The 26,341-nt window shown below is 32.8% G+C and overlaps 1 protein-coding gene across 1 annotated transcript in view; it reads left to right on the forward strand.

The window, feature by feature from the left end:
* Tbc1d5 (TBC1 domain family member 5) overlaps positions 1–26,341 on the forward strand; it is a 536,784-nt gene that overhangs the window by 326,395 nt on the left and 184,048 nt on the right. Inside the window, 5 exon segments of the mRNA XM_047531151.1 lie at positions 5,044–5,146; positions 12,667–12,755; positions 14,430–14,480; positions 14,568–14,637; positions 16,236–16,408. Of these exon segments, the coding sequence (XP_047387107.1) occupies positions 5,044–5,146; positions 12,667–12,755; positions 14,430–14,480; positions 14,568–14,637; positions 16,236–16,408 (486 nt within the window).

Below are 26,341 nucleotides of genomic sequence, written 5' to 3' on the forward strand. Positions count from 1 at the left end.
TTTCTAGTTTTAGGTTTAAGTCTAATCCATTTTTAGTTGATTTTTTTTTTAATATGGCACAAGGTAAGGATCCCAATTCATTCTTCTGCATATGGATATCCAGTTTTTGCAACATCATTGTTGAGGAGACTGTCCTTTTCCCATTGTATATTCTTGGAACTTTAGTCAAAAATCAATTGACTGTAGATGAATTGGTTCATTTCTGTACTTTCTACTCTGTTCCATTGGTTGATGTATCTGTTTTTATGCCAGTACCACGCTGCTTTAATTACCATTTTTTTACCAGCTGGAGCTGAAGTCAGATATGTGTGAGTCCTCCAGCTTTATTCTTCTGGCTCTTTGGGTTGTTGTCACTGATGACCTTTGCTATTTGGGTTATTCCATGTTTCCATATGAATTTTAGAATTGTATTTTCTCTATATCGCTTAACATTTGATAGGGATTGCTTTGTTTAGTATAGGCATTTCAACAATGTTAAATCTTCTGATCCATGAACACAGAATATCTTTTATTTTTACCTTCTATTTCTTTCATAATGGCTTTACAGTTTTCAGTGTGCAGGTCTTTTATCTTCTTGTTATTCCTAAGTATTACTTGTTAACTAAAGTAAATCAGATTGTTCTCTTGATGTTTTTATAAGTTCATTGTTAGCATGGAAAAACACTACTTATTTTTGTGTGTTGATTTTATATTATTTTTCTTTATGTCAGATTTGTTTCAAGTTCCTTTGTATGTCTAGGAAACTTCTTAAATATTGATCAACAGAGTTAAAGCTGAAATGATCTCTTTTTCCACCAAATAAATATCTTAGATATTTTGGTATAAATTTCATCATGGAAAACTTAATTTCTCATTGTTTTTTCTATATTTTCAGAGTTCTATTCTCACCTGTTTCACACTCCCATTTTCATTTTCCAAGCAAATGTAAAAATGACTTCTCTTGGACTTTGATTGTCTGATAATAACAAAATTTGTCTTCAGTTCCTATGTAGTATGAAATTTTTCCCCTTTATTTTCCTACTAATATTTTGATCTGAAAGAATCATAAGCCTTTACAGTTTCAATTCTCATTTTTTTCTTTAACCTCATCTTTTTGAAGTTACTACTCTTTTTTGTATGAAATTATAGTCATTGATGGTTTTTCAAAATCTTAACAATTGTTGAATCCAGACTGGGTCACTATTCTGTGTTTGTTATTGTTGTTTCAAAAACAGATTTGCCTTTCAAGTAAAATAAATGGATTAACCTCATGTTGAAATTACTTATCCTAAATCAACACAAACTGACACAGGGAAAAAGGAAAGTCTAGAGGACAAACTGGATGAGGAAGCTATTCTGATACTTACAGCCTGTCATCAAAGATCAATTACTATTCCTGGAAATGCTACTAACTGTAATTTCCCCTCTTATATCTGATGCCTATAAATACAATGCCTTCTGTTTTGCACCCTGATAATATGACCATTAAGTACTTTTATATGGGAAATATGTTGTTGTTTAAATGTGTTCATCAACCTTCTGAGACAAGTTCTTCTATGTGACTCAATTCATGGAATTTTACCTAAATTGATTTCTCTGACGTTTCTAATTGATAAGGGAAGGAGTCAGAAACCACTGCTGTCTGCTGACTTTTCAGATACATTGGCACAGATATTTTCTCTGTGGCAGTTTCATTACTAATTAATTTCCGAGTTTGACTAGATAATCTCCCAGCTCTTCAGCTAAAACTTCTCTGAATTTCAGTTCTTGTTCCAACTTCTGAACTAGCATAGACTTTTATTCCTTTCTCAGAACTTTTCTCAGTCTTCGTACCTTATACCTATCTGATGTGTGAATTCTTCATCAGCATTTAAAGAACAAGTCATACTTCTCTTAAAAAGGAAATTATGAAATTACATAAACTGGCATTTTATCATTGTAGAGCATTGTAGATGTTTTGCTTTTGTGTAGATATGCTGTCTGCCTAATATGCATTTTCAGTTGATTGGGTATTTGCTGAAAGTGGGCAATTTAAATTATCTACCTGCAATTTAATTCTTCTAGATTTCAAGTTTTTAATCTTTCAAGAGGTTAGTACACATTTAAATGAAACCATTGATTGGTATACAATATAGTTTATACATTTTTATCTTTTAGGTGTTAAACTATTATTATATAGTTCATGAATGTTTGTTACAGAGTGCATGTAGCAATTTGGTAATTTCTTCCATGATCCATTCAGATTGCAACAGTGAAACAGTGGTTAGTTGTGTCAGTGTGCTTAGAAAATTTGCAAATAATATGCAAGGAAGGGAACGCACAAAATGACTAAGCCAGTTAATCCAAATCTTTGCTCATGAACCAAAGGGGTAACTTTAAGTCATGTAATGAGGAAAAAAAGAAATTCCATCTCTGAGAAGTATTATTCTGTTCTTAATGGCAAGCTGTCTCTAAGAAATTGCTGTATAACAGTTTACTATCTTTCAACCTGATTGCTTTAATTGGAGATATTAAATTTTCTAAGACTTTTGTGACTTTCCTTTGTTCCAAATAAATCATTCAAAAAAAAGATAGTTTTTCTTTCCTTAGTGCATTTGACATATTTCTGGGAACGTTTTTGGCTTCTATGATATCTTATGTTTGTCCTGAATTTGCCTCCAGGTTTATTTTTCTCTTCTTAGAGAGCAGTTAGTTGTACCACCCCTACTTGAACTTGCATGCTTGAGTAGGAAGTGTTGGGAGAGTCATCCTATTAAGGTTTATGCAGAGATAGGGAGTCACCTTGCTCAGATGCTTAGATGGTTTACTGCCCCCCCAAAAGAAAGGCTTTCTTGGTACCACAAAAAATATATTTTTACAATTCCAAGTCTCAGGATGATTGTGCATCAAAGCTAATTGCAAGCAAAAGTTAAATAAACAGAAGAAAAATAAAAACCCTTAATTTACTGGAAAAATCAGAACCAGGAAAGAGATGCTTCATCATTATTTAGCATAGTCTGCCTGGATACCTAGAATGAAGAAAAGTAACTCTAATAGGGAAACAACATGGTATGAAACGAAGCATAAAGCAGCTAAGGTCTCCAAAAATGGAGGCAGTAAACTATTATAATATGAAGGAAAGGAGGTATTGCTCTTTAAAAGACTCCATTAAGGAATATTTGTCTATTTCAATAATGCCCATTCCTTCATGTTCTAGATAGTCTTCCTGTCTGTTCTCTAAAATTTTCTGTTATTTTCTAGTTCCAATATCACCTAATTCACCTTTTCAGCACATAAAGTTCCATTACTCAAAAACTAGTAATGACGTTTGTTTCTGAGTGACTGCTGCTTCTCAGGTGCTGTTCTTAGTGTTTTCACATGATCTCATCTCAATCACAAGATCACTGTTGTTCTCCCTACTTAGTAGATGAGGTAGTTATGCAGTCATTTGCTCAAGATTACATAACTAGAACTTAGGGAGCATAATTTTGAATGCAGACTTTTGTTAGGTTTGTGAATTTTTTATTTCCCTTCTTTATAACATACTTAGCCTTCTTAGAAACTCTCCTCTTTCTTACTTAGTCACCCACAGACTCTTCTTTTTCACTTCCCTGTGCAAAAATGTAGTCACTGAATTGTTTCCTTAGTTGTAAATTCAACATTGAAAGCTCTTTTTAGATGTCGTGGTAAGATTGCAATAAATCACCAAGTTGATCTTAAAGTAGGAGACAGAACCATCTTTATTCACCAGCTGGTGGACCTCCAGCTAGGGGGACAAGAGTAGACTGTAAGTCTATACTCCTTGATCCCTTCCAAGGGTTAGAGTGCACATTTATAGTCCAAAACCACATTAATCATAAGTGGCCATTGCCATGATTCAAAACTATAAACAAACATCATGACATCTAAAATCATAAGCAGAAGGGGAAATGGGTCAGAATGCCCCTAGTTGAATACAAGGTAAACAATGGTTACTAACATCTAGACAATCATTCTCTGACAGGGTACATTGTCCAAGAAAAATGGGAACCAAAAAGAACAATTTTACATTGTATAAGAACAGAAACATTCTCTCTAAGCAAGGTGTCATAAGCAGGATGAGGATAGGAGAAGCGGAGTTTTTTTGTGGGAGAAGTATTTCTTATGTGACATGGAGTCTCTTTGGTCATTACCCATAGAGCCTGACCCATAACTTAGAAAGACCATGCCTATATTCTTTCCCACTCTCTTGCTCCCAGCTGGTAGTACTTCATTGAATTCTCTTTTCCTCCTGATTACTAATTATCATTCTGTGCTGCATACTTGAAACCCCCACTGCCTTTTGGACCTTCATCACTTTACTTCTGATTTACTTACCTCTCCCACTGATCTTCCATGCTACTCTGCTCCCCCAAATTCTTGTTTAGTACTCACTATTTATTCTAAGGTGACATACCTTCAGCTCTTACATATTAGTTGTGTATTGCATTGCTGTGTGTTTGCATTTGGGTTCTTGGAGCTGTGTATTCTTGCATTATAAACAACTATTTGAACTCCTTTTAAGGAGATTCTCTGTCCTTTTTCTATTTTGCATTACCTCAAAGCACCTGGTAGAGTTTTTGATCCAGAGAGCATTTAAGCAGTGTATACTAACTTTTGTGCCATTTGAAGTCTACATTTTAATTGGATGAAACTGACAATGTTGTCATATGTAATTGAAATTCTTATATTTACATAAAAAACAGTGACAATGATTTTTTGAAAAAGTACTGTCACAAAATCACATTCTAATTTTAAAAACCAAATGGGCTAAAACAAAGCTTAGTAGGCTATAATTCTTTTTTAAAATTTGTATTCACACCAGTGACTTTAAATGTGTTAAGAGTTTTGAAATGTTTAGATGTTGAAGGATGTCATTAACCCCTGGGATATAATCATTTCCCTTTTATCATCCCTTTTTAAATCCCACCAATGGTGCAAGTTGCATGGCAAATAGGGAGTTGTAAACCTGAAGCAGCCCTTAGCACCTCTTAGAGATGAAAGTTTCAGGGTGATTCTTCAAATTGTGCTAGTCAGTTTCATTCCTGTGTTTTTTTCTTTTTTCAGGTTTCCCGAAATGCAGTTTTTCCAACAAGAAAATGTGAGAAAGATTCTTACAGATGTTCTTTTCTGTTATGCTAGAGAAAATGAGCAGTTGCTTTATAAACAGGTAATGAAAATATCTTACAGGTGGCATCCGTTGACTCAAAATTTTCTATACAGCTTGACAAATGATAGAGCAATAATGCAACCTTTATTGTATCCAAAGTTGTATCATAATGCTAAAGCAATCCAAGTGCTGCTTGTCAGCTGCGTGGCAAGAAAAGTAAGCTCATTGAAGCACATATGCTTCTTCCTCATTATAAGACATTCCACCAAATTGTCTTCTATAAGATGTTCAATCTTTTCTTTCAACTTTTGAGAGTTTGTTTATAAACAGCATCTTTGAAGCCAGTCTAGTAATAAAACTTTTCCCAGTTGTATGTATAAATATTGTTTCTAAGTACAGCATTTATAAATATGTGACATGTCATATAAAAAATAATTAAGTTATACTATTAGTCTTTAAAACTTACCAGATATAGAGCTTCAGAATGATTTTTTTTTTTTAATTTTTGGAACTTTTTTTTTATGTTCCTATTTTTTGACTCTTTACTAAAACAAACAAGATTATTTATTTTTATTGAAATGTGAATCATTTAATTATATCAAGATATTTAGGTTTCCTGATGACGTTTATTGTGTTCCAGTGAAGAAACATATATTTGAATATTTTTATTCTTCCAAATATACATTAAGTGGCAATACAGATGAAATTCATAAATCCAAAACAATCAGAAGTTATAACATACTCTAGTTGATGACTGCCAAACGCCAATTTAATGTAACAGAAAACACCTGTGATAAAAACAATATACTTAAACTTACTTCAAGATGATAAACCAAGTGAGATTACCATTATACTAAATAATGTATTTATTATTGTATATACAGAACATCCAAGGGAATAATTTTATCTTATTCTTAATATTAGATGTCTTTATATTAATTGCATGCTGACTATATCTCCTTAGAATGTATCATCGTTCTCAGTGATACTCTAAGGAACACATGTGCTTCATTAAAACTGGACATGGTTACTTTAAATAGTGCCTAAGAGCCTTACAATTATTTTAATAGAGGCTAATATAGTTTAGTGGCTAAAAGCACTGGGTCCAGACTCAATTCCTTTTATTTGCATCTCAGTTCCACCATGTGCTAGCTGCATAGTCTTCAGCAATTTCCTTACTTCTAATCTTCATTTTTGTTGTCTGTGGGAGGAGGGCAATAATAGTTTTTACTTTGGAGTTAAGAACATATAGTGCTTTTCAAAAATGTTTATAGGTAGTTATGGTTTTTACTGTTATTATGTTGATAATTATTGGCATGTTGGAGTTGTCACAGAACATGGAAGTGGGGAATAAAGGGAAAGGGAAATATTAAAACTGCTACTCTTATTTGACTCCTAATAAGTATACATATTTGTTGGGTACCATGTAATGTTTAGTCTTTAGTACAATAGAACATCAGAACTTAGTTCTCCTATTTAAATGGAACTTAGTACCCACTGACCAACCTTTTTCTCCATCCTTTTTACTCTACTACTCTCCCTAGCCTCTGGTTACCACCATTCTATTCTCAACTTCTATGAGATTGACTTTTTTAGATTGCACATATGAGTAAGATTATGTGATACTTGTCTTTCTGTACCTGGAATATTTGATTTAACATAGCGACCTCATTTCTACGTATGTTGTTGCAAATGACAGGATTTCATAGCTGAATAATATTACATTTTCTTTCTTCACTTATTCCTTAATGAACATTTAGATTGTTTCCATTTCTTCATTATTGTGATTGGTGCTGCAGTGAACATGGAAGTGCTGATGTAGCTTCAACATACTGAGTTAATTTCTTTTGGATGTATAACCACCAGGGGGATCACTGTATCATATGATAGATCTCTTTTTAAATGAGGAACCTCCATACAGTTTTCCATAATGGCTATACTAATTTACATTTCTACCAACAATATGTAAAGATTCCCTTTCTCCACATCCTCTCCAATTTTTTTAGAACTTCTATTGGCCAGTGGTAATGGTACACGCTTAGCATATGCAAGGCTCAGGGTTCAATCCCCAGCACCAAAAAAGGTACTTCTATAATCAATCTAATGCAATGATATTACAAAAATCAACAAACACATGAGTGGAACAGGGCCAATTATATATATTGTATATGAGATTTTAATTAAGGAAAAGGAGACAGACTTGCTTTGTTTAGCTTTCTATCTAGGACATAAAGATTAAATTATACCTTTATTGGATAATAAGATTCAGATAGAATATATGTATAAATGTAAAAACTAAAAGTATATAAAAATCTGAATGTTTTGTATATTCATAGAGAAGTAAATGCCTTTGATGAAAGGTAGCCTATCTAAAAGTTGAGTACAAAGTCAAAAGATGAAAAAAAAAATCAAAAGAAACAAAAAACACCAAAAAAAGAATGAGAAATGAAAAATAGATATCAGAAGCCCTATTCAAAATGGCTTAATCCATAGGGTGTTGTTGATGCACATAGCCCAAAGTCTAGGAGTAAATAACTACTGCAGCAATAGTTTCATGCAGTCACTCAAAGTCGTCTTCAAGGATTCAGAAATTTTATGGTTTTCTGCTCTTACTGTGTGACTTTTTTGGTTAAGCCTATTTCCTCATTGTTCCAGCTCCTCTTTCAAATATTCAAAAATATCGCAGTAATAGATTTAACAATAGTGTATCAAGTCAGGATTAAATTATCCCATGTTACACATTTGTTGTTTTCTTTAAAGAAAGCAAAAAAGTAGATTAAAAAAATCTTATAATAATGGAAATAAGTTACACGGATAAGGGAAAAAATATATAACATCACATTCCACCATTTGTGATGCATATAGACCACTGCATTTATATGAAGACTAGACAGGAATATGGGAGATCAAATTCTTGATAATTTAGGCAAAGTCTATCAGTCACTGAATAAGAAAGTATTATTAGCTTACTCTTGGGTCTCACTTAAAAAGACTTAATTACTCCCTGTTCATGTTTAAAATACTACAGATTCTTCACAGAGAAATAATACCTTGCTCTTGAAGGACTGAATATTTAGCCAGATCAAATTTAAGGAAAAACCTTGAGTTTCATCACAAGCTGTTAAAGCTATTATTTTGTACTAGGTGACACCCCGTTTAACATCGACCATATTGTTAATAGTTATGGGATTTTATTGAATTAATGAGACTGTTATCATGTAGTAGAATGTCTTGCTGAGTTAATTGAAACTGCAGAGATTATATAAATGGTATTAATGAACTTTGACTGCCTGATGCCTCAGCTTTAATAAAGACTGCTTGGTGGGCTAAATGAACACAGGCAGATAAAAGAACAGGTTCAATTTTGTGAGCCTACAGGCTGTTGATGAAGAAAACTTTGTTACCTTTATTTTCAACTATTGTGAGTTTGAAGTGCAGTGACTGCTAACGAGCAAGCAGGCATAAAGGCTTTAAGCAAACTGAAATGCTGATAATATAGACAGAAGTAGAATACACACTTTGGGAACCAAGAAATATACTGAGAATACATTTTTAATTGTGCTTTGTCAAGTTCATAGCATATTGAATTCATGATTATGCTTTCTGATTATTTCTCTTTTCTTTCAAAGATGTCTATATACTTGCCACCTCTAATTTTTAAAATTTTTTGCAATGCTGGATATTGAACTCAGGGCCTTGCACCTGCTGACCAAGTGCAGAATCACTGAGCTACATCTTCAGTCCACTTGTAATTATTATTCAGGTTTTACTAGTCTAGAATTGAAAGCAAAACAAACACTCTTTAAGTTATTTTTCGTCCCCTAGTTTAGGTGAAATTCAAAACTGAACTTAAAAAAGATTGAACAGTATTCAGAGGCATCTTAATCATTTTCATTTTACAAACAACTGCCTTTTATTGATTTGAACTATGGTTTAGTACTATTCATTTTCTGTTTTCATATTTTAGTTTTTTCAATGTGTTGATACATTAAGTCATAAATATTTCATTCAAAGTGTAATGAGTACCTTGTTTGTACCGGACATGTGGTAGGGTCTAGGTTTATGTGTACAGTCTTCCTCCAGTATCCTTGGAGAAATGGTTCCAGACCCTTCTGTGGATGCCAAAATCCAGGGAATGCTCTAGTCGCATATAAAATGATGTAGTATTTTTATATAACCTCACACACATCCTCACATGTATTTTAAATCTTCTTTAAATCACATATAGTATCTTTTACAGTGTAAGTACCATGTAAACGGTTGCTTAACTATATAGTTTAAGGAATAATGAGAAGAAAATCTATATGTATAATATAAATGTGGTGGGGTTTTGTTTTTTTCTATTTTTCCAATATTTTCTATCACTAGTTGGTTGAATTCACGGATTGAGAGACTCTGGACATAGAGGGCCAACTGTGTGTATTTATATTTATACACATCCTTGAATACATACACAGACACACCACTTCTCATTCTTTGTAACTATGTATTCTTTTTTCTGTACTGCAAGATTGGTCAAGTTTAGGAACTATCCCACCTTATTCACTTTGTGTCCACAGCACATGTAAGCATTTAATAGTTACTGAAATAAGTAAATGAGAAATGATACTTGACAAATGGAGCATCTGGAGAGAGTAGTGTCACAGAAACTAGAGGGAAGAGAACATGTTTAAAAGGCAGAAAGATGCAATTAGGTAAGAGCATTTCTTTCTTAAACCAGGCACAATTAGTTAAAAAACACACTGAAAGACCTATTCAAAGATTACCACCACCAAGAAAAAAGAATAGCTAGTAGTAAACCTGTCAACTATGAGGTTTAATTATGAAGACTAATCATTTTCACACAATTTTGAATTGGAAAGTCTGGTGTTCTTAAAAATGCCCTTTTCAAGTTAATTCTAATGTAAAAATAAAATCCCAGTGCTTTGTTTTGCATTTATGTGTCTAAGTGATACAATGCACCTGAAAGAAAAAGTTAAGTTAGAATAGCTAAATAATTTTGACAAAAAAAAAAAGGTGGACTCAAATATTTTGAAGGTCAAGTTATTATAATAGTACAACTTTTGTCAAGAATATATAAGCCATTGAAATATGAGTTTAAAAATATCCATAAAAATGTGAACTAATATTCAGTTTAAAGATGGCATTTAAGAACTCTTAGAAAGATGGGCTATTCAACTTATTGAATAGATTGATTTTATTGAAGAAGTTAATTATTCAGTAAATTAATTTAACTTGTTTTGAAGAAAAAAATCATATTTTTCATGGCAGAAATTAAATTAATGTTAGGTGAATGAAGAATTCATGGGGGGAAAAAAACTATATTCTTACCTAATCTCAAAACGAGGGAAGTCTTTTTAGGCATAAAGAAAGAAAAAACAAACCATGAAGGATGATTTATTATATTAATTATTAAAATGTATAACTTCAACATGACAAAAGATATCAAAATTAAAAGACAAGTGATAAACAGGAAATATTTCTAACAAAAATGACATGAATTAATAGGTTGATTTGGTGAAGAACTGTTACAAATCATTAGGGAAAAGGGAACAATACTTAATTAGGATAAAATAGGTAACTCATTTAATAAAAAATGGCCAGTAAAATTTTTTAGTTTAGTCTCACTAGCATTCAAATATACCATTACAACAATTTGTGAAATTTCACATGATTTTTTAAAAAGACTATAAATAGTGACTTTAATATTGTACACTGAGGGAATTCTTTGCGGAGGGCAGTTTAATAGTATACTCAGGCATTTTAACAAGTGTTGCTACTCAGAACTGGTACTTCTGAAAACTTTATTCTAAGGAAACCATCAGAAATATGCAAAAAAATACCATAAGGATAACCATTAGTGTTTTTAGTTTCTTTATTTTTCCTCCTGCCTAATGTCATTCATTTTTTTTTCTTTTTTCTTTTCTGTAGTTTTGTACTTTGAGTGCTATTAATTTGATTATTAAAATTATAGCACTTCAGCTATGTTCAGTGCCATACACCTGTAATCCCAGCTACTCATGAGGTTAAGGCAGGAGAATCACAAGTTTGAGGCCAGCCTTGGCAACTTAGAGAGACCTGGCCTCAAAAACTAAAAAGGACCAGGGATGTACTTTAGTACTAGAGAACCCCTGGGTTTAATCCCCAGTGTTGCCAAAATTATGGCACTTTCTTTTTAGAGTAACTCAACATGATTCCAAGAAAATAAACTCCCCACGGCAATTTTTAAAGCCTAATTAACTCACTTGATTTCATAGTTTTCTGGTCACCTACCATGTTCTTCTAAAGCACATTCATTCCAAGGTTTGTTAAATGAAGAAAGGTTGATCAAGAAAGATTGAAGTGTCATGTGGTAGTTTCTTTTAAGTCAAACGTAAATTGTCAATGGATTATATAGTAAAAGTGTTCATTAAGTAATTGTTTTCAAGGCTACTGACAAGAAATGAAGTTCAATAAAATCTACTCTCATCTTTGTGATAACAGTTGACTTCCTAAGACTAGCACAGTACTACTGACTGCACAGTCATCTGTATGAGTCTGTCCTTCCATTCCAGGAAGTCAGCTCTAATTCCACCAGCAAAGTAGTTTTCTCCTCCTTGCTCTCTCATATTTTGCCTTTATTTCCTCTAAAGGTGATATTTTTTGTGTTGTCTTTTATAGAAGATCATCCTTAGCAAAAGGAACGTGAAAATAAGCTTCAATTAAGAGGCAGGAAAGATTATAATCTCTTTTAACTTGCTGGAATGTGGCATTTTGTGCTTAAAGGGGAAAAAATCTAAATGAACAAAGCTAGTCATTAATGCTTAATACCTTATGTCCCCCATGTAATGAATAAATAGTGGAATTTTAGAGTAACTTTTAAAAGAGAGTTTAGTAACTAACACTATGCCTTTTTGTTTATTTGTCTATTTGTGTAGCCATCAGTTAAACCTCCAATATAAGGGAAAATACTCTGTTGGTGAGCTCATTAAATAATTTGAAAATGAGCATAGTTGAAGTAGAAATGAAAACCTGTGATAGTTTTCTGATTAAATACGTTGAAAATCAGATTTGAAAAACTTTTTCTATCATACCTCTTAAAGGTTGTTTTTTTAATTTTGTACCACTCTTAGCTAGCTGACTTTTAGCTCTTCCTAAATCTACAGACATCCTAATTTTGAGCCATTATATAATGAAAACATTGGATGTAATTTCCTTAGGTCTACAGTTCTTAGTTGCCCTTCTTACTGCAGATCTTTACACTGTAGCTCATGATTATAATTTGCATAAATGAAATTCATATTTATGAGTACAGATTTTGAAGCAACTGACAGGTGCAAGGTTGTCTACCATGCCAATTTATTGTTTGTCATGTCATTTAAAAGAGAACTGCTCTCCATGTTTTAAGGAAGAATACGTGCTGTGGTTGAATTGGAATCAAATTCTAAAAGTAGGTAAAATGTTATTTTGTAGCTTTCCATTTTTATGCTTTTCTATGTAATATGAAGATCTTTGTGGCAGTAATCAGTTGAAAAGCATTTAGCTCAGCTTATACTAATGGACTTTCACTGTCATTCATTTCTCTTGATATTGTGTTTCAGGGAATGCATGAGCTATTAGCCCCCATAGTCTTCATCCTTCACTGTGACCACCAAGCCTTTCTACATGCCAGTGAGTCTGCACAGCCAAGGCAAGTGTCTAATGAGTTCCTTACCTTTTCCCTACTCTAATGAGCCTTTACTTTTTTTTTTTTAACTTCAAAATCTTTTAAATTGAAAGTACTTGTAAATTTTGTTAAGTTGTGAACATTTGTGTTTACATGACTAATTGTTAATTCCATTTAATAGTTCTAATGCCAGTTTAGCTGCATGGCAGACGTGCAGTTGTATCTTTGAAAATCTTAGGTCTGTATCAAAGGAAGACATAACTGATGAATCAAGAAAAACAAAAGTTTGTTTTATTGACAAAAGTGCTAATGATCGATAATATTCGTATGTATTCTGATGACTCATTTTTCACTGTGAACTGAGAACCTTGTGACATACTTTCTCCTTACCAGCTTTGACTCACCCTGATTCATAAACAAAAAAATAGCGCTATGAAGAATCTCAGTCTGTAAATAAATCAAATGGCTTCTCAGGTTGTTGAGACACACTTTTTTGTACATGTGTGGCGCTGGGGATTGAACCAGTGGAGCACTCTTAACACTGAGCTACATTCCTGGCCCTCTTTTATTTTGTATTTTGAGACAAGCTCTCAATTGGTTGTTAAGGCTAACCTTGAACTTGCCATCTTCCTGCTTCAGCCTCCAGAGTAGCTGGGATTACCGGTATGTGCCACCATGCCCAGCTGTAAATGACTTTTGCAATTGGGTTTAACTAAGGGAATTATTAAAATTCATTTTTAAAAAATTAGATACCCTAACTGATGAGCCAGAGAAGCAACCAAGAAGCATTTTGGGAATGAGGGCTGTATAATTGTAAGGCCTTGTCAGGAGTAATCCACAAGCTAGCCTACCAAAATGCAGGAGACACGATGCTGGCAGATAATATGTCTTAATTGTGTAATCTTTAAAGTTCAGAAATAAACTGTCCCCTTTTTAAGCATACATACAGGCCTATGAATGAACTTTTGTCTGCTAGGTTATAAATTTGCATTTTCAAATTTTCTCTAAATGTTTCTGATTTTATTGAGTTTATTGGGTCTTGACAAGAGTAACCATATCTTAGTTACCTTCACTCCAATTATTCTAAAATAAAAGGATGAAGTGTGCAGTGCAAACCTGTTTTCATGCCAGTTTTATTTTTGAAGATGTGCATACAGAATATACAGGAAAGTAGAGTTGATTGAAAATAGCTTTAAAATGAGTAGAACATGTTTCTTCAGCTGTTTGAATTCATTACAAAGAAAAACAATACTAAAGTAAATTTGTTAAAGATGTTATCACTGATTAATTGATGTTAAAATAATATAGCCATTAAAAGAAAATAAATGAATGTTTTGATACTGCATATTAAATCAGTAACTATATGTTTTGTTTGGTTTTAAATGACAAGTGATAGATTGTAGAGTAATAAATTGTTCTAAATCAAACATAGTCAACAAAAATATTGTCACTTTTTGTATTTGTTGCTTGGAATAATTAGATTGTTACCTTTTTGTGGCATCAACAAGGAAGTTTTTGATCTTTATAGAAAGAAAGGATTTTATTTGTTAATAGAGTTGGTCTTTTTTATTAAAAAAGGTTAATTCTTTTCATTATTACATGAAAGTTGTCTTATGACTATAGAATAAGATAAACTCTGTATCCTCTTCAGTTATTGGAAAAATTGCACATTTTGATTGCTTGTATTACTTTTTAAAGTGAGGAAATGAAAACTCTCTTGAACCCCGAGTATCTGGAGCATGATGCTTAGTAAGTAAAAAAACTACTATTTTTCTTTCTTTATACCATTAGTACTTGTTGAAGATAAACAATAACATTTTATTTTTCTAATTTTAGTGCAATGTTCTCACAACTGATGGAAACTGCTGAACCTTGGTTTTCTACTTTTGAGCATGATGGTCAAAAGGTAAATATTATAGAACAGATCTTTTCAGTATATTTGAGTGAAGAAGTGATTTCAGAAAGTAACAACATATGGTAGGAAATTGTACATAATTAGTCATTTTTACTACAATATATAAAATATGCAATCATTAGAATTGGAATAAAAAAATGAAAATACAAGAAAAGATTGGACTTGGGACTCTAAAACATGCCTTTAATAAAATTGTCAGACATACAAAGGCAATATAAACAATTCATATATATAAGTAGGATGAATCAATATCTATCTTTCTCAGGGATTGAACACAGGGATTCACACATACTAGACCAGTGCTCTATCACTGAGTGATATCCCAAAACTTTTTTATTCTTATTTTGAGATGGTTTCTCAATAAATTGCTGAGACTGGCCTCAATCTCGCAAGTAGCTGGAATTACAGGTACATGCCCTCATACCTGGTTTTATATATTTAGTATTCGTTCAGTGTGGCTACTTAATTACTTAGCTTTCTATTGCTATCCTAGCAAATTGATAAGCCCATTGTTACTGAACTGAATTCACACATTTAGCATCATTGCTCCTTAACATTAGCTTCCCCTTGTCCTTATTTTTATCTATATTTTTATTCATTCAACTTTTTAAAGTATACATTTTAGTGGTTTTTTTTTAGTGTATTCACAAGGTTGTGCAAACTTCAAGCACTGTGTGTCATTGAAACCACAGAAGAATAGCATATAAGTAAAGAATCAAACCTATTACCAGTATTAAATGAAAAAGCAGATTTTGAGAAGAGGACAGAATTTGTGCTAGAGAACTAGACTGATAATTAATGGTAGGCCAAAAATCACAAAAGAGAGATGCTATAAATGCCAATATTGCAGAGGAAGAAAGTAAGAACTGAACATCAGAGAAAAGATCAGACACAAAACTATTAGGGGCAGTCACCAACCTTGAGGAAATACATAAAAACTTGAAGTTTACCTGAAAGCATTTTAAGGAATTCGTGGTGTATCTCTCTTAATATGGGCTAATGAAAGGGAGGAAAGAGAAATCTGGGGCCCAACACAAACTTTGTTTTTATAGTCTGCTATAATTTTGGAGAGTTTAAAATCTTTGTACTCAGCTATACAAATTGACAAAAGGTTGAAGAACATCTTTTCTACTACTGTTTTTTTTTTTTTTCATTTCCTGCCCTAGTTTATGTAACTGAGAGCTCAAAAGAGTGTTCATTTACTGTTTTTCATGTTTGAATTTATGCCTCAAACAAAAAGAGGTTCCATCAAAGCATTCCATTTATATTCTATAGCTAATCAGATAAACTGGCCATTGATACTTTGTAGTGGCCATCACACTTCTAGACCAAATTATCTTGTAAAACTTTGTCACAAGAGAAACTGGCCAAGGAAATACAGGCCCCACAGTTTTTTGAAGGCATTTCCTGGTGATTGTTCTATGAGCAAAATCACCCATGTGTTATCATATGGTTCCATATTTTAGCATTTGTCAAGAGATAATTAAAGCAGTTTGTATTTCTTGTTTAAATTCTCTTTAATAAATAAATTGAAGAATGATATTCTTTTCATGCTGAAATAATACATGTTCCATTTTTCCTATGTATAGGGGAAAGAAACTCTGATGCCTCCCATCCCCTTTGCCCGACCACAGGATTTAGGACCAACAGTTGCTATTGTTACTAAAGTCAACCAGATCCAGGATCATCTACTGAAGAAGCATGATATTGAGCTCTATATGCACTTGAACAGGCTGGAAATTGCACCACAGATATATGGATTGTAAGTATTATGGTTTTAGTTTTAGCTACAAATAATTGAGATTTATTGTAATTTCTGTGTCTCAGTTCCCTAGAAGTAAAAGCAAAAACTGTTCCATCTCTGTTTTATTTCATCTCTCCTTGTTCTTATGTGCTTTATATCCATTACTTTCACATATGGTGTATCATCTAATATTCTCAAAAACCCTGTGAATTGAGTATTACCTCATTGTTATAAATTAAAAATCTAAGACTTAGTCAAACTTTATATAGTACACAGTGAAGTTATAATTCAATCCTAGGCAGCATTGACTACATAATTTGCTACAGAGTCCTGGGCAAAAGAAGAATGAAGGAAAGCTTTTGAAAACTAAGAATTTCAAGAAGGCAATAGTAGATCATTAAATCAAACAATCTTAAGAAGTAGTACAGGGTTGTACAGGTCATACACACATAAATCTGGTCCCTGAACCAACAATCCTATAAGATGTCCTTGTTCTTCCATTTTATCATGTCATTTTTTGCTCTACCTTCAGAAGTGGATGTTTGTCAATAAGATAGATGTCCCACATAATATGTTCATTTTCTCCAGCCAAATAACTTCCATAACATACTATAGCAGAATAGGGAACCACTCATTCCTGGCAAATGTGTTTGTATTTTTTCAGTAGCTTGTACAGTGTGGAGTTAAATTAGAAAATAGTGGTTTTAATAAATTTGAGTTAGTGATGTGATGCTACAGAAAGGAGTCCACTTTATTGAAATAATAGAACATTTATTTATATGTACTGCCAAGAAGTCTCTTGACAGTTATTTTTGTAAAGTCTAACTCTTCATTAGTAGAATATCAAAAATTAAGAAGGTATTATTGAGATGTACATAGTAGAGGTTTAACAAATAAGAATTCTTTATTTGTATTACAAAGAATCTCAATTGAGTCAAGGCAGGGATGCCCTCTTTCACCGCTTCTATTCAACATCGTCCTTGAGACTCTAGCCAGAGCAATCAGACAAACCAAAGAAATTAAAGGGATACGAATAGGAAAAGAAGAACTCAAACTATCCCTGTTCGCTGATGACATGATTATATATTTAGAGGAACCTGGAAATTCCACCAGAAAACTTTTAGAACTCATAAATGAATTCAGTATAGTAGCAGGTTACAAGATCAATGCTCATAAATCCAATGCATTTTTATACATAAGTGATGAATCTTCAGAAAGAGAAATTAGGAAAACTACCCCATTCACAATAGCATCGAAAAAAATAAAATACTTGGGAATCAATCTCACAAAAGAGGTGAAAGACCTCTACAATGAGAACTACAGAACACTAAAGAAAGAAATTCAAGAAAACCTTAGAAGATGGAAAGATCTCCCATGTTCCTGGATAGGCAGAATTAATATCGTCAAAATGGCTATACTACCTGAAGTGCTATACAGATTCAATGCAATTCCAATTAAAATCCCAATGATGTACCTTGCAGAAATAGAGCAAGCAATTATGAAATTCATCTGGAAGAATAAAAAACCTAGAATAGCTAAAGCAATCCTCAGTAGCAAGAGCGAAGCAGGGGGTATTGCAATACCAGATCTTCAACTCTACTACAAAGCAATAGTAACAAAAACGGCATGGTATTGGTACCAAAATAGACAGGTAGATCAATGGTACAGAATAGAGGACATGGACACAAACCCAAATAAATACAATTTTCTCATACTAGACAAAGGTTCCAACAATATGCAATGGAGAAAAGATAGCCTCTTCAACAAATGGTGCTGGGAAAACTGGAAAACTATATGCAATAGAATGAAATTAAACCCCTATCTCTCACCCTACACAAAACTCAACTCAAAATGGATCAAGGACCTCGGAATCAGACCAGAGACCCTGCATCTTATAGAAGAAAAAGTAGGTCCAAATCTTCAACTTGTTGGCTTAGAATCAGATTTCCTTAACAGGACTCCCATAGCACAAGAAATAAAAGCAAGAATCAACAACTGGGATAGATTCAAACTAAAAAGCTTTCTCTCAGCAAAGGAAACTATCAGAAATGTGAAGAGAGAGCCTACAGAGTGGGAGAATATCTTTGCCAACCATACCTCAGATAGAGCGCTAATTTCCAGAATCTATAAAGAACTCAAAAAACTCTACACGAAGAATACAAATAATCCAATCAACAAATGGGCTAAGGAAATGAACAAACACTTCACAGAAGAAGATGTACAAGTAATCAACAGATATATGAAAAAATGTTCAACATCCCTAGTAATAAGGGAAATGCAAATCAAAACTACCCTAAGATTTCATCTCACCCCAATTAGAATGGCGATTAACAAGAATACAAGCAACAATAGGTGTTGGCGAGGATGTGGTGAAAAAGGAACACTCATACATTGCTGGTGGGGTTGCAAATTAGTGCAGCCACTCTGGAAAGCAGTGTGGAGATTCCTCAGAAAGCTTGGAATGGAAACACCATTTGACCCAGCTATCCCACTCCTTGGCCTATACCCAAAGGACTTAAAATCAGCATACTACAGAGATACAGCCACATCAATGTTCATTGCTGCTCAATTCACCATAGCCAGATTGTGGAACCAACCTAGATGCCCTTCAGTTGATGAATGGATAAAGAAACTGTGGCATATTTATACAATGGAATATTACTCCGCAATGAAGAATGATAAAATTATGGCATTTGTAGGCAAATGGTCGAAATTGGAGAATATCATGCTAAGTGAGATAAGCCAATCTCAAAAAACTAAAGGACGAATGATCTCGCTGATAAGCGGATGAGGACATATAATGGGGGGTGGGACGGGCTAGCATTAGGTTTAGGGTTAGGTTTAGAGTTAGGCTAAGGAGAGCGGTAAGAATGAAGGAAAGAAGGACTGTGTAGAGGGAAAAGAGGGGTGGGAGGGGTGGGGGGGAGGGGAAAAATAAACATCATTACCCTATGTAAACGTAAAAAAATTAAAAAAAAAAAAAAAAATGAGTCAAAAGTTTATAATTAGAGCAGGGGCCTTTTTATTAGCCCAGAGAAAAAAAAATCAGTGAGTTAGGTTAATAGGTTGTCTTGTTGCCTGAAATCTTTCACTAAGAATAACTCTTAGCTGTGTTTCTTCTCTGGAAGCCATGAACTGTGATCAAAGATGTCTTCTTTCCTGTTTAGTTTTGCTCATTTTTGTGTGTGTGCTTTAACTTTGACCTCATCATGAAGAGCAGCATTCCCACTGGAAATGAGAGAATTGTGTGTGACATGGGGGTGTTGGGCAATATTTCAGGCTATTAAATGAATTGTTACTTAAAGATCTAGGTCTAACTTAATATATTTTTGGTCATAGACATAAAAATGTATTTTGAAATAGCTAATGACAAGGAATTAAATTCTATATTCCATTGTGCACTCAAAGAATTAACATATTCAAATATAAAACCCATTTGACACCCTCAAAATGCTGTTTGCTAAGATCTAAAAACTGATGTTTAAATTGGGGAAAGAAATTTGTTGTGTACATGTTTATCTTTTCTTTGAAAATCTAATTTCCTGCCTCTTTACCTAACCTAGTGCTTTACATTGCAATGGTGATGATGTGGGCTTAGGGACAATAATTTATAACCAGGGTGTACCACTTTCCTTCAGCAGACTTTAATTTCCTTCAGTTCCCCTTCATCATAATAATTCATAGAGCTTCTTCATCCTGACTATTTTCCCAATAAAATTCCATGGTCCATGACATAATTTCTCTGAATTTTTTCAACATTAATGGTGATACTAACAATATCATGGTCTATAATAACCATAGCTACCTCATTTATCCCATTATTTGTAGAATCTGATCTACATTATCTTTAAATATTTATAATTATCTCTTTGAAGAAGGGGTCACTTTGTTTGAATTTGAAGAGTAGTGCATTTTATATTACAAGAATTTCACTGACCCATTTCACTTATTAATTTGATTTTATTTCTACTATTAGTGAGCACATGAAAGGTCTAAGTGCTTGAATAATCTTATGTCCCTGCATTCTGCCCTAAAAGATCCTTCCTACCTGTGTATGCTTATCGATGACTATTGGTAACTTTGGGGTCAAAAAGTAGTATGAAATAACAGTTGGAAACACAGACTTTGAAATGAAACACACTTATTTAACCACTCTCAGCCTTTGTTTTTCATCTGTGGAGATTCAAAATAATGGTATTTACTTCATAATGTGCCTGTGAGAATTAAAGCATAATATACAAAAAGCATAGTTCTCAGTATCTGGTAAGCATTCATTATATGTGTGAAAGTACCTTTTTAGCATTATTTATCATTACCATTCCTTAATTAGGATATCGTGGCTATGTAAATATGATATAATGTGATTCATGCACCCTTCCAACTCTTTCACTTTCTGTGCTTCCTTCACTAAAACATATGGGTTCCCACTTACTAGAAACATGTAATAGCCATCTTTTAGACCAGTGCTTTTTTAAAAAAGCACAGAAGTTCTAGTAATGATAATAACAATTTGCACAATACTTTTATGTTCTTGAAATTAATAAATATTGTAGGTTTGTATCTCATGAAAATGAAGCGAAACTGTTTTGTTCTATTATCATGTCAGTGTAATCAATTTAAAAAATTGCTGATGCTGCTGACCATTCCTGTTAGAAGTAAGTTGATTTAGTTTTACATTCAGAATCAGCATTGAAAATACAGTCCTCAATTTGAGAAATATAAAATAATCAGTTAATAAAAACAACTCATCTCAGGATGATATCATAATTCATAGTTATACCATCTAAATGTATTATTGCTTGACAATTCTTTTACAGAATTTTTATTTAAAAAAAATAGTTTCTTGTAAAATGTTTCAGCATTTTACAAAGAAAAAAGTTTCTTGTGATTTAATTCAAAACTAGAAAATAATTTGGTAAAAATTTCAGTGATGAATGAGCCAATGCAAAATAACAGTAACAACAGTAACAACAACCTGAATAGAATGAGGAGTAAGTCATAAATATGTTTATGTTGGGGTAATGGTGTTGCCAGGACAATCATACCCTATATTAGTGCAGGGTTTTAATTTTTGTCAGTCTTTAGCAGTTACATGATACAATAAAAAAATCACTGGTCTGCATTGTAATAGTTATAATTGTCATTAAGAAACAATGTAACTGCTCCATTTTTAAAAAATAATTTTGTTAGAGGATATATTTGGAAGTCTCCTGAAATGGGAAATATGCCATATCTAAACATATCTGCAGCATTAGGCTAATAAACACCACAATTAAAATTAATGAGTAGTATAAAAATACTAATTGCACTGACATTGGCTAACACTATTGTAAATTAACTTAATTCTAGATCAATTGATATTTTTAAAAAATATTTTTTAGTTGTCAATAGACCTTTAATTTTTATTATTTATTTTTATGTGGTGCTGGGGATTGAACCAGTACATCACACATGCTAGGCAAGTGCTCTACCACTGAGCCACAACCCCAGCCCCAATTGATATTTATCTTCAAAAATAGTAATAAGTAACCATGAAATCCTGTTACCTAAAATCTTGCTTATTAATACCATTATGTACTTGAGTTCATTATCTTCTGGATAATTTTAATTTTTTTGTTGTTGTTAGCCAGTGTTAAATCGAATTACTCTTTTAGGTTGAACAGAATAAATTTGAAATTAAATGTTGAACATAAGCGACATTACCAAATAATATGTTCTAAAAGTAATTTGCACCATGTTTTTCATTAACTTTATGAGAGATTACTCCTGTTGTACTTAGAATGAAGTTACTTATGTTTTAATTCAAGAAATTAGCATCTTGAGTTGGCTTTTATTTGCCAATTATTGATTTGTATTTGACATTTTTAAAAATTAAATTCTGTAAGTGCCTGTCAATGCATACTAATTTCCAAAGTAAAACATTGACATGTTTTTTTTCTAATTTTCCAAGGTAATTCTTAAGGGTTGTTTTTGTGCTGTTTTCATTTTTATTGTGAGAATTCAGTCCTATGATTATATCACTTGTGGGTTGTTTGTGAAAAGCATTCAAAATATTTGTTACAATTCTGTCATGTTGTAAATCCCAAAGATAGCAGATTCATATGAAGATTCAGTACTATGTGCCCTTAATGCTATTATAACATTCTTCAGTAATGAAACTAAAAATTGAAGTTTAAGTTAACAATTTTTGCTAGGTCTGAGTGGCTCCTTTACTATCCCCTTTAAATATATTCAATCTGTAAACTTTTGACTACATTTTACACTTTGGTATAAATAGAATACATAATAAGCATCTGTGGGATATGTAATTAATGTCACTTTTGAGGAAAGGCCCTCATAACCCACTTGGGCTTTGGCACTCTGAAATTATGAGCTCTTTACAACACTCATGGGATAAATTCCATATCCCCCAAATGCTTATTACACATTCTCCATGCCTGTTTCCTATTTTCTGGGTTAGCAGTTGTTTTGCCATGTGGTTTATAATAATTTAATTGGGGGAAATTCTTGGTTATTGATAAATCTGCTAAATTTTGCAATACAATTTAAAATGTACCACAGAATATGGGTTCTAGCACATATCACAGTATAATTACATGTGAGGACTGTTTTTTTAACCTGTATTTGAAATATAAATATATGGCTACAAGTATATAATTCTAAGTCATCAGAAGTCACTGTAATTATTCATCTCAAAAATTATATCACTCAATAGTTTACGTAAATAACTTCCTAAAGATAGTTAATGACTGAGAGGGCCCTTTTTATTTTCAGTGAGCTTTATATTATACATTAAACCTAAGCCACAAGATATCAGGGGTTCATTGGCAACAGTTTAGTGATAACTTGTTTTCTTATAAAACCTAGCATTTCCCAACAATTACTTCTATGGAAAAAGTTGGAATGTTTCTCTTCATGTATGAAAAATTGACTGATTAGAATTATGAGGAAGAATATTAAAATAATATTCATTATTTTAAATACTGACTCATCATACTTCATAATATTTATTGTTTTCCATGAACTAAGAAACATTCATCATCTTATATAGCCTCACAACATATTCCCATTTTGTAGATAAGGAAATGAAGGCTTATCAAAACTTGTTTAAACAGCTGCCAAGGAGCTGAGTCAGGATTTGAAATCAGTCTTACATTCACATTCTAATTTGAGAAGGACGAAGTGTGGTAGAAAACGAAGACAATTGAATGTACTGTGTGTCAGACAGGATCAAATTCGACTTCATCAGATAAGCTTCAAAGACCCAGGAAGGGAGATTGGGAGGATTTTTATTAACTAATCTGGTGTTATGGTTTAGATTTAAAATGTACCCTCAAAGTTCATATGTTGAATGAAGAGTTGGTCCCTAGTAGAGCAGTGTTCAGAGGTGGGATTTGGGAAAATGACTGCATTATGAGTGCTCTGACCTCATCAGGGTATTAATCCATTACAGAGTCATAGTTGAATGAACTATTGGGAGATGGTGGACACTACAGAAGGTGGAACCTAGTTGTAGCAAATAGAACCTTGTGGTCAGACCTTTGGGAATATCCTATTCCCATTCCCTTCTACATGCTCACACTCTGATTCCCAACTGCCATGATATGGGCAACATTGCTCCCCTAAACCTTTGCACCATAATGTTCTGCCTCCTCTTGAATATAAGCAATGCAACTAGACAACCATGGGCTGAATCTCTGACCCCCATGAGCCAAAATAAATTTTTCCTCCTTTAAGTTGTATTTCTCAGGTATTTGTCACAGTGATGAAAGCTAACTTAACATACCTGTTAAGGAAGAAATAGAACAATCAGGGTCACTGGAGAGCCTACGGCCCCCCAGATGTCAAAAGTCAGGAATAAAAGACCTCAGAATCTTCTACATAGGATGTGCCAACAGGACATGCATAGCTAAAATAACAAGCCATAACCTTAGGCTTATATCTTCATGTCCAAGTCCAGCAGTGGCCTTATTTAAGTCATACTGCTAGATACAAAATAAAGAAAAAGAGAAATATCTGTTACTTCAATCTTGACATTGACCTACGAAAAGAAAAATTTTATTGAATATGGAAAAAAGAATCTTTACTGACAGAGTGACCACGTATTTTAGCATTGTTGAAAGCCAAGTGGAAGAGGTTACACCAAGTCACACAATGCATACACTTAGGAAAGGTACCATCCACATGCCTCTTAGGTAAAATCATGGTTTTGACCACTGAGAGGTGAATAAAAATTAATAATTAAGCAAGGGGAAAGCATGTCTAAGAGGACTGTTAGAAATGTAACTGGTTCAATATAATTACATCTATACAAATGGACGCAGTTGTCAAATAATCATCTGAAGAACCGTGAAAACAATTTAAAACATTTTTATCTTAGATCTGTTAATCCTAGTAAATAATTTAAAGTGGAAGTAAAGTTTAAAAGTTTGTGTAATTCAGGTGAGCTGGGTGCTGCATGCCTGTAATCTCAGTGGCTTGTGGGTTGAGGCAGGAGGATCTTGCATTTAAAGCCAGCCTCAGCAACTCAGGAAGACCCTGTCTCTGAAGAAAATACATAAAAGGACTCAGTGGTTAAGTGCCCCTGAGTTTAATCCTTTGTACAAAAAAAAGTAGTTTATGTAATTCAGCAGTATACATGGAAGAATTCATATATACTATTTTGTTTATTTCTAATCATTTTCATTGGCATTTGTAATCAAAGTTTATGGTTTTAAAATTCCTTGTAAAATAGTATCGATGCAATTGGATTGTGAAAACTAGGAAGAATTATGCAGATTATAATACATGCACTCAATAAATATTCATTGTTAGTAATTTTTAAGGTGCTTAGTTAAAAATGCCTGGCTCACAATAAGAGTGGCTAAGTACTAGTAACAAGAATGACAAAAGAAAATAAGAATCCTTACAAACAAGGATAAAAGATACAAAGTGTCAAACAATATTTATAGCACTATAAGTAAATGCTTGAAGCAAACCTAATAAAAGGCAAAGAGTTCAAACTTGACTTTACAGACAATATACAACTGTATACTGCTTGAAAGAGACAGCTTAAGTAAATTAATTACCTTGGTAAAAGGAACGCAGAAGTGACAATAGTAATATAAAAAAAGCATACTTCAAAACAAAAACATCGAAAGAAACAGTATCCTTCTACATTAATAAAACATTTAATTCTTAATAGACATATAGTCATTTTGAATTTTGGTATATAAGCTCAACAATAGCAAGGAGTTTGTATTGTTTATGAATGTATTCCAGATGATGCCCTAACAGAATCTGACATGTGGTAAGCATTAAGTAGTAAATAATTTTTGCATAGAAGATGATGAATGGAAATTAAGTAGAAACAAATGAAAGAAAGATCACAAATCAATGCAAGGATCTAGTGATTCAAAATATAGCGTACTAAAAAATTTTGAGGAATATGAGTAGTATGAACAGAAAATAATAAATGTAAAATAATAGATGTAAACCATATGAATGAATAACCTGTCTTCTAATAATCTTAGATTTTCTAAGATTTTCAGTGAAAACCAACTGAGAGAATAAGTTAGAAATTTGACTGCTCCAAAATTTCAATTCATTAAAATTCAATGCAAAGGGGTTGAGATTGTGGCTCCATGGTAGAGTGCTTATCTAGCATGTGTGAGGCACTGGGTTCAATTCTCAGCACCATATATACATAAATGAATAAAATAAAGGTCTATCAACATCTAAAAAATAAAAAATTCAAAGCAAAGACAAATTGATTTTAAAAAATCAACATATGCAAAGAAAATATATAAAAAATGACAACCAGATTCTTTTTTTAATTTGTTCTTATTAGTTATACATGACAGTAGAATGCATTTTGACACATCATACATAAGTGGAATATAATTTCTCATTCTTCTGGTTGTACATGATGTAGGATTACGCAGGTCATGTAATCATTTATGCACATAGGGT

The sequence above is a fragment of the Sciurus carolinensis genome, chromosome 17 (assembly GCF_902686445.1).
Source record: "Sciurus carolinensis chromosome 17, mSciCar1.2, whole genome shotgun sequence".
Classification (NCBI taxonomy): domain Eukaryota; kingdom Metazoa; phylum Chordata; class Mammalia; order Rodentia; family Sciuridae; genus Sciurus; species Sciurus carolinensis.